This window comes from Piliocolobus tephrosceles, chromosome 1 (assembly GCF_002776525.5).
Source record: "Piliocolobus tephrosceles isolate RC106 chromosome 1, ASM277652v3, whole genome shotgun sequence".
Classification (NCBI taxonomy): Eukaryota; Metazoa; Chordata; class Mammalia; order Primates; family Cercopithecidae; genus Piliocolobus; species Piliocolobus tephrosceles.
In genome coordinates this window covers 114,309,603-114,324,075 of record NC_045434.1, presented here as the reverse complement: position 1 = coordinate 114,324,075, position 14,473 = coordinate 114,309,603, and the positions used below count along the sequence as shown (strand labels likewise).

The window sequence follows — 14,473 nt, the reverse complement described above, 5'->3', positions numbered from 1 at the left end:
CTGTTAATTGCTTATTGGCCTTGGGTTAACTTAGTTTTAATTTAACAAGCCCTTTGCCTTCCAGTCTTCGGATAGATTGGTTTTGTGGAGAACGGTTGCAATCTGGATTGTAGTAATTATCTTGTTATGTCTTTTGTCCTTCAGCACTCCCTATCTAACCAGATTCCTCGTGAGTTTGGCAAATGGTCACAGAGCACCATCATATTCCTGCACCAATATTGGACAGTTCATTATCTCAAACATATAAGCTCCTATTTTCATTTTATAGTCATGGTACTCTAGCCTCCTTTGCAAGCCTGGAAATAGAACAGGGCTACTTTTACTATTATCTAAAAGAACCAGTAGTTTACTGAATTATGTAATGTGATGCTTCACTATACTCAAGTTTAGAGTCTCAAGTAAGGTTTAAATGGAACTTTTAGATAATTTTTTAAAATGCCAAGATGTCTAACTCATTTATTGCCTAAATGTACAAGAAGACTTTCTGGTCCTTGTTCCATCAACTTTTGGGGCAACCCAACTGCCATACACACACACACACCCACACACGATATATATATGACATATATGGCAGTAGATTTCTCTGTTTATTTGCTTTTTTGTTTTAGTCTATACCAGTCAGTTTCCGAAGATAATTTTCTCAAACAGAGCTCAAGACAAGAAAATCCCATCCACCAGGAGTCATATTAGGTACTCATTATATTTGTGAAAGAATGAGCTCAAGAACTCTATTGAAACCTGGCCTCTCGTTTTGCAGAGAGGCTGCTTAGAGCCCTAATGCCCCTTCTTTCATGTGTGCTTCTCCTATAATACAGGAGTTCATATGCAAATTGGCTGTTGTCATCTTTGTTGGTCTGTTGACATGTGGCTGCTTTCAAAAAATTATAAGAAGATATCTCTTTCACATTAAATTTTGGTCACTGCATATTTTGGAAAAATAGGGGATCTTCTAAAAACATTTTGTTTAGCAGTGATAACTACTGTCAAACTCTGGGTTTTTATTAATAAAGAAAGGAATCATAGAATGCTGAACAGATCGGAGTCTTCTCTTTCCTCTGGTATCAGGATCAGGCCAGGCACATTTCACATTTCATGATCTAGGCTTTTGCTGTAATATTGTACTTAATTATACAAGTGATAATAATAGCTTATATTTATTACATGATTAATATATACCAGGCCCTGTGTTCACATATCAGTTGTGTGAAGACAGACTCATTTTAACAGTGCCCTAGGGCTGGGATCATGACCTCTGCTCCATATACCCACTTTGACACACATTCCCTAACTACAATGGAAGTTGTCTGAGGGCTGGGATTCAGTCCTCTCACCACCATGCCACCACTCTCTGGTCTCTGCCATAGTCCATGTTGTCCATGTTGGCTCCACACTGTGTTCTTATTCTGGGAAATAAATGAAAAATTGAGGAATAAGTGTCACAGACGCGATGCCTGCTAATATCCCATTGGCCAGAACATAGTCATATGGCTACACCTAGCTAGAGAAGGTGTTGAGAGGTGTTGTCTTTATACTGGTGACTGTGTACCCAGCTAAAACTGTGCTGTTATGAGAGAAAAAAAAAAAGACTATATATCAATTACCAGTCTTGGCCTCATTGTGTCATATCATTTAATGCTCCTAACAACCCCTTTGGTAGGTATCTTATTATCCTCATTTTACAGAGTAAGTAAATTGAGCTTAAGGAACTTGCCTAAACTTCCTGCTGCAGCAGGGCTATATGATTCCAGGGCTGAAACTCTTATCCACTGTTTTCTATTCTATTTTGGATAAATGGCATACTTTTTTTTTTTTTTTTGAGACGGAGTCTCGCTCTGTCACCCAGGCTGGAGTGCAGTGGCGTGATCTCGGCTCACTGCAAGCTCCGCCTCCCGGGTTTACGCCATTCTCCTGCCTCAGCCTCCCGAGTAGCTAGAACTACAGATGCCCGCCATCTCACCCGGCTAGTTTTTTGTATTTTTTAGTAGAGACGGGGTTTCACCGTGTAGGCCAGGATGGTCTCGATCTCCTGACCTCGTGATCCACCCGTCTCGGCCTCCCAAAGTGCTGGGATTACAGGCTTGAGCCACCGCGCCCGGCCAAATGGCATACTTTAAGAATTTTGTTGTTTTTTTAAAAAATGTACAATTCAGTGGTTTGGTTTTTAGTATATTCCAAATGTTGTGCAACCATCGCCACTATCTAATTCCAGAACATTTTTATCACTCAAAAAGAAAGCCCCTATCCATCAACAGTCACTCCCCATGTGCCCCTCTTACCCCTCTCCCCGTCTCCTGGCATCCTCTAATCTACTTTCTGTCTCTATAGACTTGCATATTCTGGGCATTTCATATGAAGGAAACCATATATGTGTGTGTGTGTGTGTGTATACATGGTTATATATATAAACCATATCTATATATATGGTTTCCTTCATATGAAATGCCCAGAATAAATATAATACATATATATACACACAAAAATACATATATATACACACACGTATATGTGTCTATATATACACACACACACACACATATATATATATATATATATATATTCTTCCTTTGAGATGGGGTTTTACTCTTGTTGCCCAGGCTGGAGGTCAATGGCACGATCTTGGCTCACTGCAGCCTCCACCTCTTGGATTCAAGCGGTTCTCCTGTCTCAGCCCTCCAAGTAGCTGGGATTACAATCACCGGCCACCATGCCCAACTAAATTGTTTTGTATTTTTAGTAGAGATAGGGTTTTGCCATGTTGGTCAGGCTGGTCTTGAACTCCTGACCTCAAGTGATCCACCCGCCTCAGCCTCCCAAAGTTCTGGGATTACAGGCGTGAGCGACCACTCCCAGCAGGAAATCATATATTACATGGCCTTTTGTGTCTGACATTTTTCACATAGCACAATGCTTCCAAGGTTAATTCATGCTATAGCATGTATCAGTACTTCATTTTTTTTTATGGCAGAATAATATTCCATTGTATGGTTATACTGTATTTTGTCCATCTACTCATCAGTTCATGGACATTGGGTTGTGTTCACTTTTTGGCTATTATGAATAATGTTGCTTTTAACATTTGCTTACAAGTTTTATGTGGACATGTTTTCAGTTCTCTTGGATAAATACCTAGATGTAAAATTTATGGGTCATGTAGTAACTGTATCTGCCAGACTATTTTCCAAAATGGCTGTACCACTCTGAAAGTGTAAAACACATTTTATACTCCCAATAGCAATCTCTGAGGATTCCAATTTCTTCACATCCTTGCAGCATTTATCATCCATCTTTCTTTTATATAGCCATCCTAGTGTGAATCAGTATCTCATTGTCATTTTGATTTGCATTTCCCTTAACGACAAATGATGTTGAGCATTTTTTTTCATGTGCTTATTGGCTATTTGTATATCGTCTTCACAAAATATCTGTTCTGATTCTTCACCCATTTTCTAATTGGGTTATTTGTCATTTTATAAATCAGTTGTTAGCATTCCTAATATGTTCTAAACATAAGTGCCATTTTAAACACTAAGTGCAAACTATTTTGATATAGTTAAATTGTTCAATTATTGTATGAATGCACCAATCAGTAGATTTGACAGAATTTCCAACAAAATAATCAGTCCAGTTTGTTAGTACAGCTAGAACCTTAGTGCTAATCCAGTTTGAGCCAAAAATTTTCCAACAGAATTCTGGTGGAAGGGAGAGGGTTGCATAAGCCTCACCCATATTTTAGTTTTTCTGTTCATCAGAACTCTGACATACTGGTGAGCTCTACAGTGTTTCTCAAGACTTACTGTGCATTTAGTCATTGTGAAATCTTGTTAACATTGCAGATTCTGCTTTAGTAAGCCCAGAGGAGGCCTGAGATTTCTAACAAGCCCTCTGGTGATACAGAAGCTGCTGGTCCACGGACCACACATTGATTAGCAACATTAGAATATTGAGTCTAATTGTTATATGAACCAGATTGCTTAGTTCTAATCTCAGACAGAGTATTGTCCTAGAAAGATCCAGCCTTTGGAATTAACTCAAGGCTGCCACTTACCAGCAATGTGTTTCTTTGAGCAAGTTACTTTACTGCTCTCAGCCACACTTTCCACATCTGAAAATAACAGGTGATTTTTACCTCCTTCTCAGAGTGATAATGAGAATGAGGTGAAATAATGTGCATAAAGCATCTATTACACTTCCAGGTATATGAAGGGCCTTGGTAATTGTTGGTCCTCTTTTTTCCACTTGCCTTCAGTAGTACAGACTGTCTCCCTCTGACTGTTCAGTGCAAAGGCATCATCATCACTGGAGAGACAACAAAGTGTCCCCACCCTACTTTGTTATATTGTCATGATTAGATGCAGAGAGTATTACTCTGTTTATGGTCTGTAGTTACTCTGTATATGCTTCATCTTCTCTACTCAACAGATTCCGTGTTCTTGGGGATTAGGACTATATGTTGCCTTCTGTTCGAATTCCTATGCGACCTCTCATGGTGCTATCCATAGACTATCCCATTAATTAATGCCCACAGAATGAATCAGACAGCCCATGTCCATAGTATTAGAGATAGTAACTATAGAAATAATAATGGAAACTAACATTTGTTAAGAACTTTGCGTCAGATACTATCTTAAGGGCTTACATGCATCATGTGCTTCAAGCCCCACAACCGTCCTTTGAAACCCCTCCATTTTCTGCCCTTGTTTTACAGAAAAGGCAGCTGAATTTTAGCTGTACTCAGGAAGAGTGAATGTCCTCTGCAGCTGTAAGAGCAAAGTTCTGGAGGCAGGCTGCCCATGGTCTAAATCCCTGCTCCATCTTGTACCAGCTGGGATTCAGAACACCTCAATATTCAAATGCATGATCATCTGTAATCATTAGTGCAGGTCTCATGGGATTATTGTGAGCTTGGTATGAAATAATATGTGAAAAATGCAAAAAGCAATTAGCACAATGCCAGGTGCTTAGAATTATTCAGACAATGTTAGCTCTGTTTAGTTGTTGGTTTGTTAAGTTACTTATCCTGGCCTTACAGTAAGTAAGTGGCAAAGGAGGGATTTGAACTCAGGCTGTCCTTTTCAGTGTCCCAGTGTCATAACTCATAAACTCTAAGTTATGTTGCTGCGCATCTCCCATTTCAAGTAATGTGTTAAGGTGGGAACTGGAAATTCATGTGTCTATGTAAAGAAAGTCAAAAGTCAAGGTGGCTGCAGAGACAGAAAAAGAATGTGACACGCACTGTATAATGTCTCACTCTTTTAAAAAGACATTTACAAGCTCCAATATTTGTGCTAACACATTCTCTAAAAGCATTTGTATAGCTAGTGCCAATCCAAGGGAAGAAGTGCAAGCAGAGGATGATCCATATTTTGGAATGCCTAAAACTTTCTTCCTTTGGGGGTGCAGGGACCCAAGGGGCCTCATTAAGGAAAAACCCTCATTAATAAAAATAAATAAATATCTTACTTGAGTAAATTATACCAAAGTGTATTACCGTGTGAACATATTGCTAGGGTCCTCCTCAGTGCCCTGAAAGGGCCCCGAAGCTAAACTTCATGCACTTCATGGCGACTCCTCCTGTGGCACAAAAGTAACCAAAACTCTGAATGCACGAAAGCAAGCCTGGCCTGCACTCCTGTTTTCCTTCACAAAGGACATTTTTTAATTTCTTTGTCTCAGTACCTCTATTTGGAACATTAGTAATAAGCTATATGGACCTCTAGCTCACAGGAAATTTTGGCAGATAACAGACTTCCCAGAATAGATATATTAAGTTATAAAAAAATAAAAAATGAGCCAGACGGTATAGGTTTTTCATACCTACTGGCAGGTGGCACAGAACTAAATGTTGGAGCATTTTTATAAGCAAGATTAAATTGACTCATGACAGCTGGTCACTAAAATACAGGAAGTGCAGATCTGGTTGAAAGCGAGAACACACTTGCGTTCGTAAAGTTTGCATCACAGATTAGAGCTCACTTTTTTTTTTTTTGAAGTCTGTCTTAGTGACACCCTTATTTGGCAATGTCTGCCATTTGTCACTTGCACACAAGTAAATCTTCAAGGAACATGCAGGTCAATTAGTTATATCTGCAATGCCTAGGCATGAATTCTGTGGGTGTAAACAGAATTGGTGAATAGACTTGGCTCTCGAGAACATCAGACATGTGACTGCTAGCAGAGTCTTTTAGGTCTCCATTTGTCCAGTCCTCCCCCACCTAAAGCAACAGGATATATAGACATGGGAGCTGGATGACCATGGGAATGGATAATGAATATTTCAGAGACGAGTGAGATGTCACAGAAGTCGGCCCTCTACCCATCATGAGGCCGGAGGTCACAGCACGAGGAATTGACAGCAATCTCCCAGCGTTGTGAAATCTTTTTTTTTTTTTTTCCCGATTGGAGGAAAAGCCACTCTGGAAAGGACTCTAAATAACAGGTTTTCGCCTCTGATTGGAATGGGGCTGATGAGGATAAACTGAGCTGTGGAAAATGAACAGGAGTCATCTCCAAACACAGGCAGTGTCCTCTACGTGCACTGTTCTTGCACAGAACTCATACCCTCTACTTGCACTGTTCAGCCCCAGCATAGCAATTGTTACAGTGACTACGCAAAGACAACCCAAAACTTCACCAGATGTGAAGTTGCAGTTTTAGCCAACATTCAAGCAATGCCCCTCCTCCAACTTCAGCTGGACCAGGGTGGCCATTCTCGCATGAGACATTGAAGCTAAAAGAGGCACATTTCAGAATAATTATGCTATGCAAATACTTTGCTTTTTCTCTCCCCTGAGCTGTGTTCTTTTCCTAGGTCTTTCAAACATTGTTTACGAAGCTCTTGTTTTGGGTTTCAGTCATCTGATAAATCCCCTGGAGTTTAAATAAAATTAAACATGGTCTATGATATCTCACAAATTTCATAGAGTCTCCTTTCTCCAATGTAATATTAGTTATGAAAACCAACAATGAGGGCATGTGGCAGTTTTCAAGACACGTCATGGAGTGTTTAATTTAGTACAATGTCTATTGGTTTTTCATTAATTAATCCATTGTCAAGTTAGACATAGTAGAATACACGTATGACATTCCTGCTTTCAGGAAGCTTGCTTGTTTATTATCATTTGTCTTAATCATCTAAGTTTTCAAGCACTTATTATGTCCAAGAACAGCAATACACACTAGGGATGTTACAATAAATAGAGCAGACATGACTGATGCCTCCCAGGAACTTATCCTCTAGTGAGGATGACAGAATAAGCAATTAAAATACAGCCTACAGTCTATAGTAAGGATAGTATGGGCTTTATTATGCAACTAGCCTTGCCTTATGTTATAGGAGCACACAGAAAAGGCATCCTGGTGGACCATAGAAACATTCAGATAGTTAATCAGCAGATATTTTTTGAATACCAAAAAGGAGCCAGCCACTGACATATAGTTTAATATATGAAGGGAAGAATTATCCTGATCAAAGAGGTAGGAATAGGAGAGTAGAATGCTGTAGGCAGAAGAAACAGCTTATAAGAGTACCTGAAGGCAAAGTTTGAAGAACTAAGTGAAAAGTTACAAGTGGTACAAATGAAGCTGGAAAAGGGGCAAGAGATTCACTGCAAAAAGAACTTACAAGCCATGTTACAGAGCTTGAACTCTATCCTGAAAATAATGGGAAATTTTACAATGGTTCTGTTCCAGAAGTGACCCAAAATATATTGGTGTAAAAAAAAATTTTGACTATTGTGTTGTGATTAGATAGAGAGGAGCATGCCTGGAGCACAAAATTCTGTTTAGAGGTTGTTGTAATAAACCAGATCAAAGATGATGATTACAGCTAAGACAGTGATTGTTGCTAGAACTGTAAGGATTTGAAAGAGAATCAAAGAAGAGTGCATTAGTCCATTTGCACTACTACAAAGGAATACCTAAGACTTGGTAATTTATAAAGAAAAGAGGTTTATTTTGGCTCACAGTTCTGTGGCCTGTGTACAAGAAGCATGATGCCTGCATCTGCTCAGTTTCTGGTGAGGGCCTCAGGAAGCTTCCGCTCATGGTGGAAGGCAAAGAGGAAGCAGGCATATCACATGGCAAGAGCAGGAACAAGAATGGGGGCAGAAGTGCCACACTCTTTTAAACCACCAGATCTTGCAAGAACTCATGGCATGAGAACTCATTCGTTACCACAATGAGGGCACCAAGCCTTCATGAGAGATCTGTCCCCATGACTCCAACACCTCCCACCAGGTCCCTCTCTTAACACTGGAGATCACATTTCAACATGAGATTTGGAAGGGACAAAATATCTAAACCATAGCAAAGAGGAATCTCAGGGCTTGGTGAGAGACTCAGTAATGCCAGATTACATGTGGTAGGAAAAGGAGAGGGATGCATCATTCTTGACTAACTGGGTGGAAGATGGTACAATTTACTAAGACAGAAAGCACAGAAGGAAGAACAGGTGAGGTGGGAAGTCAAAGAGTTTAGTCTGGGGACATATTGGGTTAGATGTGTCCAGGAGGCATTTTGATGAATAAGTCTGAAGCCTGGGAGAGATCTGAGATGGAGATACAGAGGCCAGACTTACCAGCATTTTGATTAGATATTCTTCACGTGGTGTAACGGAGGAAGGGGGCTCTATTGACCCCTGTGGGTAACAGATAATCTCCAAATCTCCTTAAATGTTTTCACACTTTGAGATTCCTTTAAATATGTTTGTTTGGGGTCAGGGAGATGATGTGAATTTGCTTTAAAAGGTTTGTAACGTAAAGGAAGTTAAGGAGTGCAGACAAAAATTGAAGGGACGACTAGATAAGAGTGCACAGAGAGAGTGTGCTGGCTGTGCTGGGCCAGAACACAGAGAACAGCATGTGTAGCCAACAGGCAGAAGAGGTTCCTGAAAATGAGCTTGGGTATCCAGAGGGGAGAGTGTCAGGGGAAAGGGAATGGTCCAGAGTCCCAGCCCCTGAGGAAACAAATAAGGCATGGAAAAGTATCCATTGGATTTTCAACAAGGAGTTCATGGGTGATTTGGCAAGGGAGGCTGTGATCATTTGGAAAGACTGAGTTAGTGGGAGATAAGAGAATGGAAGTGACAAGTATAGGAAACTCAAGAAGGGAGGGGAGAGGGCTTAGGAGGTAGCTGGAGAAGATGACCGGACACAGAGTAGATATTTCCCCACCCTAAGGTGGGAGAGAATTGTGCAATGAGTGAGAAAATGTGTAAGTACGAAAAGCCTTTAGTAACAACCAATCCAAGCACACGGACACATTTAAGGAAATCGGAAGAGTAGAGCTCAGGGTATGTACAGTGGTCAGGATGGATTTCAGATAAGGGTTATGAATTGAGTTGAGTCTTGAATGATAAATAAGCTTTTGGACAGTTGAGAATGAGCCATTAATTGGAAGAAATCTGAGAAAAAATAAGACTAAACATTCATCTATTCTCCTTTTACCTCCTTTTATTATTCAAAGAATATCTTCTCAGCTAATATAATGTCCTGAGAATGGAAATTGCCTGTAACTCAGAGTGACTACAAGTATGAAAGTATTAATAGTTACAAGATATATAATCCAATTTACAATTACTCCCTGCATTCTTGGTCTTCACGCATGCAACCAGCATATTCTTTGGGATCACATTGTTCAATTTCCTCATTTGGAATTTTTAACACCAGATATGGTGCTAAATCAGTATAAGCCGGTGCTTCTATCACTCAGGTTTTAAACATCCTCCGTATATATAAACACACCCATAAATAAAGGTGTTAATGTTGGAAGGAGAAAGATTCTTTAATAAGCAACCTAGCACAAGTAATTCCCTGCATATAGGAGATTGTTATAGGACCTAGCTTATAATTAAACATTGCCTATTTAACTGAATTATTTTTTATCTTACCTTTTTAAAGAATATACAAATGTTCATTTTCAAAGGTGACATTTATGTGTCTAAGTGGAACAAGCTTATTATAATTCATAAGTACTCAGAGAACAGATTGTAGCAAGAAGTATTAAACATTGTAATAGACCCCCGAGGAAGCTGTAGCTTGGTCTTCCCAGACAGGTTTGCGTAGATGGTGGTTGCTTTAGGACTACACCTTTTAGTTAAAAGAGAGCCCAATAGCTTTCAGTAATAGTCTTAACCATTCCTTTTTTTCCTTGTCATAAGTATGGGTCAGTGTTCCAAACAGATTATGAATGCACTAAAGAAAAACTTGGCCATTGCTATACAGACATTAGAGAAGCCAACATGGTTGTTAAGGAGTCTCATTTTCCTACCTAAGGAAGAGAATTCTGTTCTTTTTCCCAGTTCATGGCATTTGGCCTAAGAGAGAGAGAAAAAAAAAATACCATAATATTTTTTGGTCTTTATGAAACTTGATTTTCTATATTTTTGTTCTAGTTCCTGCAAGAGGCCAGATTTCTCTCTCTGTCTCTCTCTCTTTCTCTCTCTCTCTCTCTCTCTCTCTCACACACACACACACACACACACACACACACACACACACACACACACACAGTCTCTCTCTCTCTCTCTGGTTCTGATTCTGACCTATCTTGGTTCTCTACCCGCCCCAGCCTGGGTGCCCAGGTTCTCTCCTATGTGTGGACCATCTCTTCTCACATACATTATTCTGACCTCTGGTTGTGGCCATTCTGTCAACATAGGTTTTACCTTTCCAGAGGATATGGTTCGTGCTCAGTGTGATACAGTTTATATTCTACTGCCTCAACAAATACCAGGTTAGCCATTGCAATTTTATAGTCAGATACCTCGAGCATTGGGATGTATTTTTGTGGAAATTGCATATTCCATTGTTGCCTCTCATATATCATGGCTTTATTCATAGGCAGCAAAGGCCAGGCCTTAGCTAATGACTTCAAGACCCTGCCACATGAAGGGTTCTTTTTTTTTTCTCCTTTAGGATTCTAGGCATCTTTTATTAGAGTCATTTGGACTGTTTCTGAGAGGGCTTTGTGATTCCCCGATTTGTTGTGAGTGGGATGTCTGAGGATTACTGTCTCACCTCCCTTCGGGTCTGTTAGCGGCCTTGGTGGAAAATCTCTTCTGATCTGAAGAAATGTCATTTTAAAGTGCAGAATGAGAACACTTGATTATAATTTCTTGGGTTTCTAAGAATAAGTCTGAATAGCAAATTATTTTAATGGTTATCTTCCTTTGTAAACAAATAAGAATTGTCTTAACTATTTAAAGAAAAAAGATAACATTGTTTTTTAAACTCAAACGAAGCCCAGATGAAATTGTCATAGATTTGTTAATATCACAAAAAGACCTTTTCCTAAATGACAGTATTTTGGAACCTGTTGGGAACCCCCTTGATTTTGGAGCACAGTTACCTTGCAGGAGCTTAGGCCCCCACTGACCTGACTGCTACTCGGCTTTCTCAACGTGCAGTATTAAGGACAGATTGCACTGTAACAACCCTGCCCCCTGCAAACGGCTCTTTTTGGGAAGATTCTGAGGGCTGGGCCTGCGAATCTATCTCTTACTAAATGCCTCTGTGTATCACTCAAGCACTGCATGGTTTGAGAGGCACAACCCTCGGACACAGATCAGGAAAGCCTCGGTGGTCACCGAGACCAACTTATCTGACAATGAACTCTTTGTCTCTCCTCTGCCCAGGTGCAAGTGTAATCTCCATGCCACTGTGTGTGTGTATGACAACAGCAAACTGACATGTGAATGTGAGCACAACACTACAGGTCCAGACTGTGGGAAATGCAAGAAGAATTATCAGGGCCGACCTTGGAGTCCAGGCTCCTATCTCCCCATCCCCAAAGGCACTGCAAATACCTGTGAGTAACTTTGCTTGATAACAGCATATTCTGTGCACAATGAGGTGATAGTTCCTCTCCGTTTTGCTTACAATTGTGATTTTATTCCTCTTACCAGTTGTCTCATTCTTCTTTAAAGTGCAGTGAAAGTTTTAGTACCTATCTTATCTCCCGTGGACATCTTTTAGCACTCTGATCACCTCTAAAATTCAGTCATCTAACATTCACATCAAATGTGTTGGAAAATGATACTTGACATCACAAAAGGAATTTTTTTTCTAAGTGGATGAGACAGGAGTGATTTTTTCCTCCCCCAGATTAATTTCCTATTAAAATATCAAAGGCCTTGAAAAGTCAACCCTAACTTAATTTTAGCCATAAACAATTTACAGAAGTTATTTGAATGTCTATAGCCCGATTTCCCCTACTCAGTATCCTGAGAGATGCTTTGTTCAGAAGATTTTTTTCCCACTACAGTTTTAGGGAGGCCCTAACTTTGTCTTGTGAAAAGCTTGGCTGTTTCCAAACTCCAGCAATTGAAACATACCTGCTTTGGATCCTGTGTATAGAGGCACCTCTTTGGATAAAGAGCATGACTGTAGGCCTGTGGGGACCACATTAAGAAAAAAATATTTCTGTACACATGTGAAAGAGTGCAAGCATTATCTGTGTTTATAGAAACCACGTGTGTGCCCCCACTGAAATCCCTGATTCCCCATAGGACAACAGATTCTGACATGCTCAGAGAGAAATATGATTATTTGCTGAATAATTTGCCCAGTTCCATGGATGGATCAATTAACTACCTGCAACAGCCCAAGGTTTGCCCTCTTTAAAAAGTAGAGAAAGGGGGAGATGAGAATGTCCCCATTCAGTGCGAACTAACAGAAGCAGCAGGACAGTGAGCACAGGAGAATCAGAACTTGAGAAGCCACTGGTTCCATAGAAGGGTAAGAATGTTATCAGGCACTTCGAAGCAGCAGCTGTGAGAAACCAAACCTAAGAACTCATATCACAGGAACCAGGACCTTATTGAGTTAAACATAAGAGTAATGGACCAAGTAACAAGCCATGAAGTATGGGGCATGAAATTATGATAAATTTTCTATGAAACAGAAAGAAATCCTTCAAAAGGTTTAAAAAAAATCCTTCTTTGTAAGGGTATTCAGTTGCTTTCAGTGTTAAAGAAAAAAACTGACTTCTTGCTCCTAAAATTAATACATTAATACTCTGTTGAGCAGAAATGTTGATGTTTAAAGGTGATTTTATTAATGGAAACTCTGTGGCCTTTCCTCAATTGTTGAGGGCCATAGACTCATGAATTTGGAAGGGATGTTGCAAAGTTATTTGTTGCAGTACCCTGTGGTTGGCTACCTAAGAACTCCTATGACCACAGTTGTCAAATTTAGTTTAAAGCTTTCCTAAAGTGAAAATGACTCAGATTTCCTTTTTAATGTCTGCTCCTTCTTTAGTGGGAAAGGCTGGAAGAGAGTGAAGTTCACAAACACTTCCTGGCATTCTGGCTCATCCTCAGGGCAGGTCAACTTGCCAAGTCCACTGGAGAGGCAGCAGGGGAAGGCTGCTGCTGAAGGCATCAGCTTCTATTCTAACATGATCTTGTTCTTCTACCCATAAGTGTACTTCCAAGTTTTGATTTCCAGACATTGTCACTGGAAAGGCTTTCTTGTTTCATCCAAGCTTTCTCATTGAAACTGATTTCTTGTTGTAGTCATCATGGAAATGACTTATATACCCCAAATCCTTTGCATATTGAAGATCACCAAGTCACTTTCTGACCGAAGGAATGAAACTTGTTTCAGTTTTCCTTGTACGTCCAATTGTCCACCTATCCCTTAGTTTTACTGGTTTTCTCTAGACTTTTTGGATGTTTTCCTCATTGATGTTAAAATAGACAGGTGATGGATGGACCCAGTGTCCAAAGGGGTTACATTCAATATTCCAGTCATCAGTATGGCAGAAATTAGATGAAGGATTTTAGAAACTTTCTGCAGATCTGCAGTGGTCCGGTCTTGCAATGGGAATAACCCCTTTGACTAAATCTCTGACACCTCAGACTGTGCTTTAAAGCATCTGAGCATGGAAGTAAGCAATTTAGTAGTTTAGTGCATAGACTCCAGGGTGGAATCCCAGTTTCTCCATTTACTAGCTACCTGACCTTGAAAAAGTAAGCTAACCTCTCCAACACTGTTTCCCATCTCTAATGTGAGGATAATAACAGTTATTACCTCATGTGGATTTTTAGACGGTTGACTAAGCTAACACATGTAATGTGTTTAGCCTAACACCTGTCACAAAATAAGCATTCAAAAAATAATTTATTTTTAGTTTTTTTCATAAGACAGTCTTGTCCATTGTTGGACAGTTTTAACTGGTGTAAGAGTTATTTCTTATCGAACCTTTTTTTTTTTCTTTTTAAGTAGTAAAAGAAGTATATTGACCCTGGCTTTATCTCTTCCCCAGGTTAAACATTATCAACTTCAATTCTTATGTGCTAATGTTTTCGTGTCCTTTAGCTGGTTGCCTGCTCTGGAAGTCCTCTAATTCATTAGTGTGGTACTCCCAGTCAAGCACAGGACCTTCAGCAGTTTTATGATTCTCACTTCATATTGGCTTTTTCTTACACATATGCATACAGGTACACACACACACACACACACTCACATGACTC

At 39.8% G+C, this 14,473-nt stretch overlaps 1 protein-coding gene across 11 annotated transcripts in view; it reads left to right on the top strand.

Moving 5' to 3' along the window:
• NTNG1 (netrin G1) overlaps positions 1–14,473 on the top strand; it is a 355,336-nt gene that overhangs the window by 252,431 nt on the left and 88,432 nt on the right. For all 11 annotated transcript variants that reach the window (XM_023197193.3, XM_023197195.3, XM_031936583.1 and 8 more), the window contains exon 4: positions 11,633–11,805. In XM_023197193.3, the coding sequence (XP_023052961.1) occupies positions 11,633–11,805 (173 nt within the window). The remainder of the gene's footprint in view (positions 1–11,632; positions 11,806–14,473) is intronic.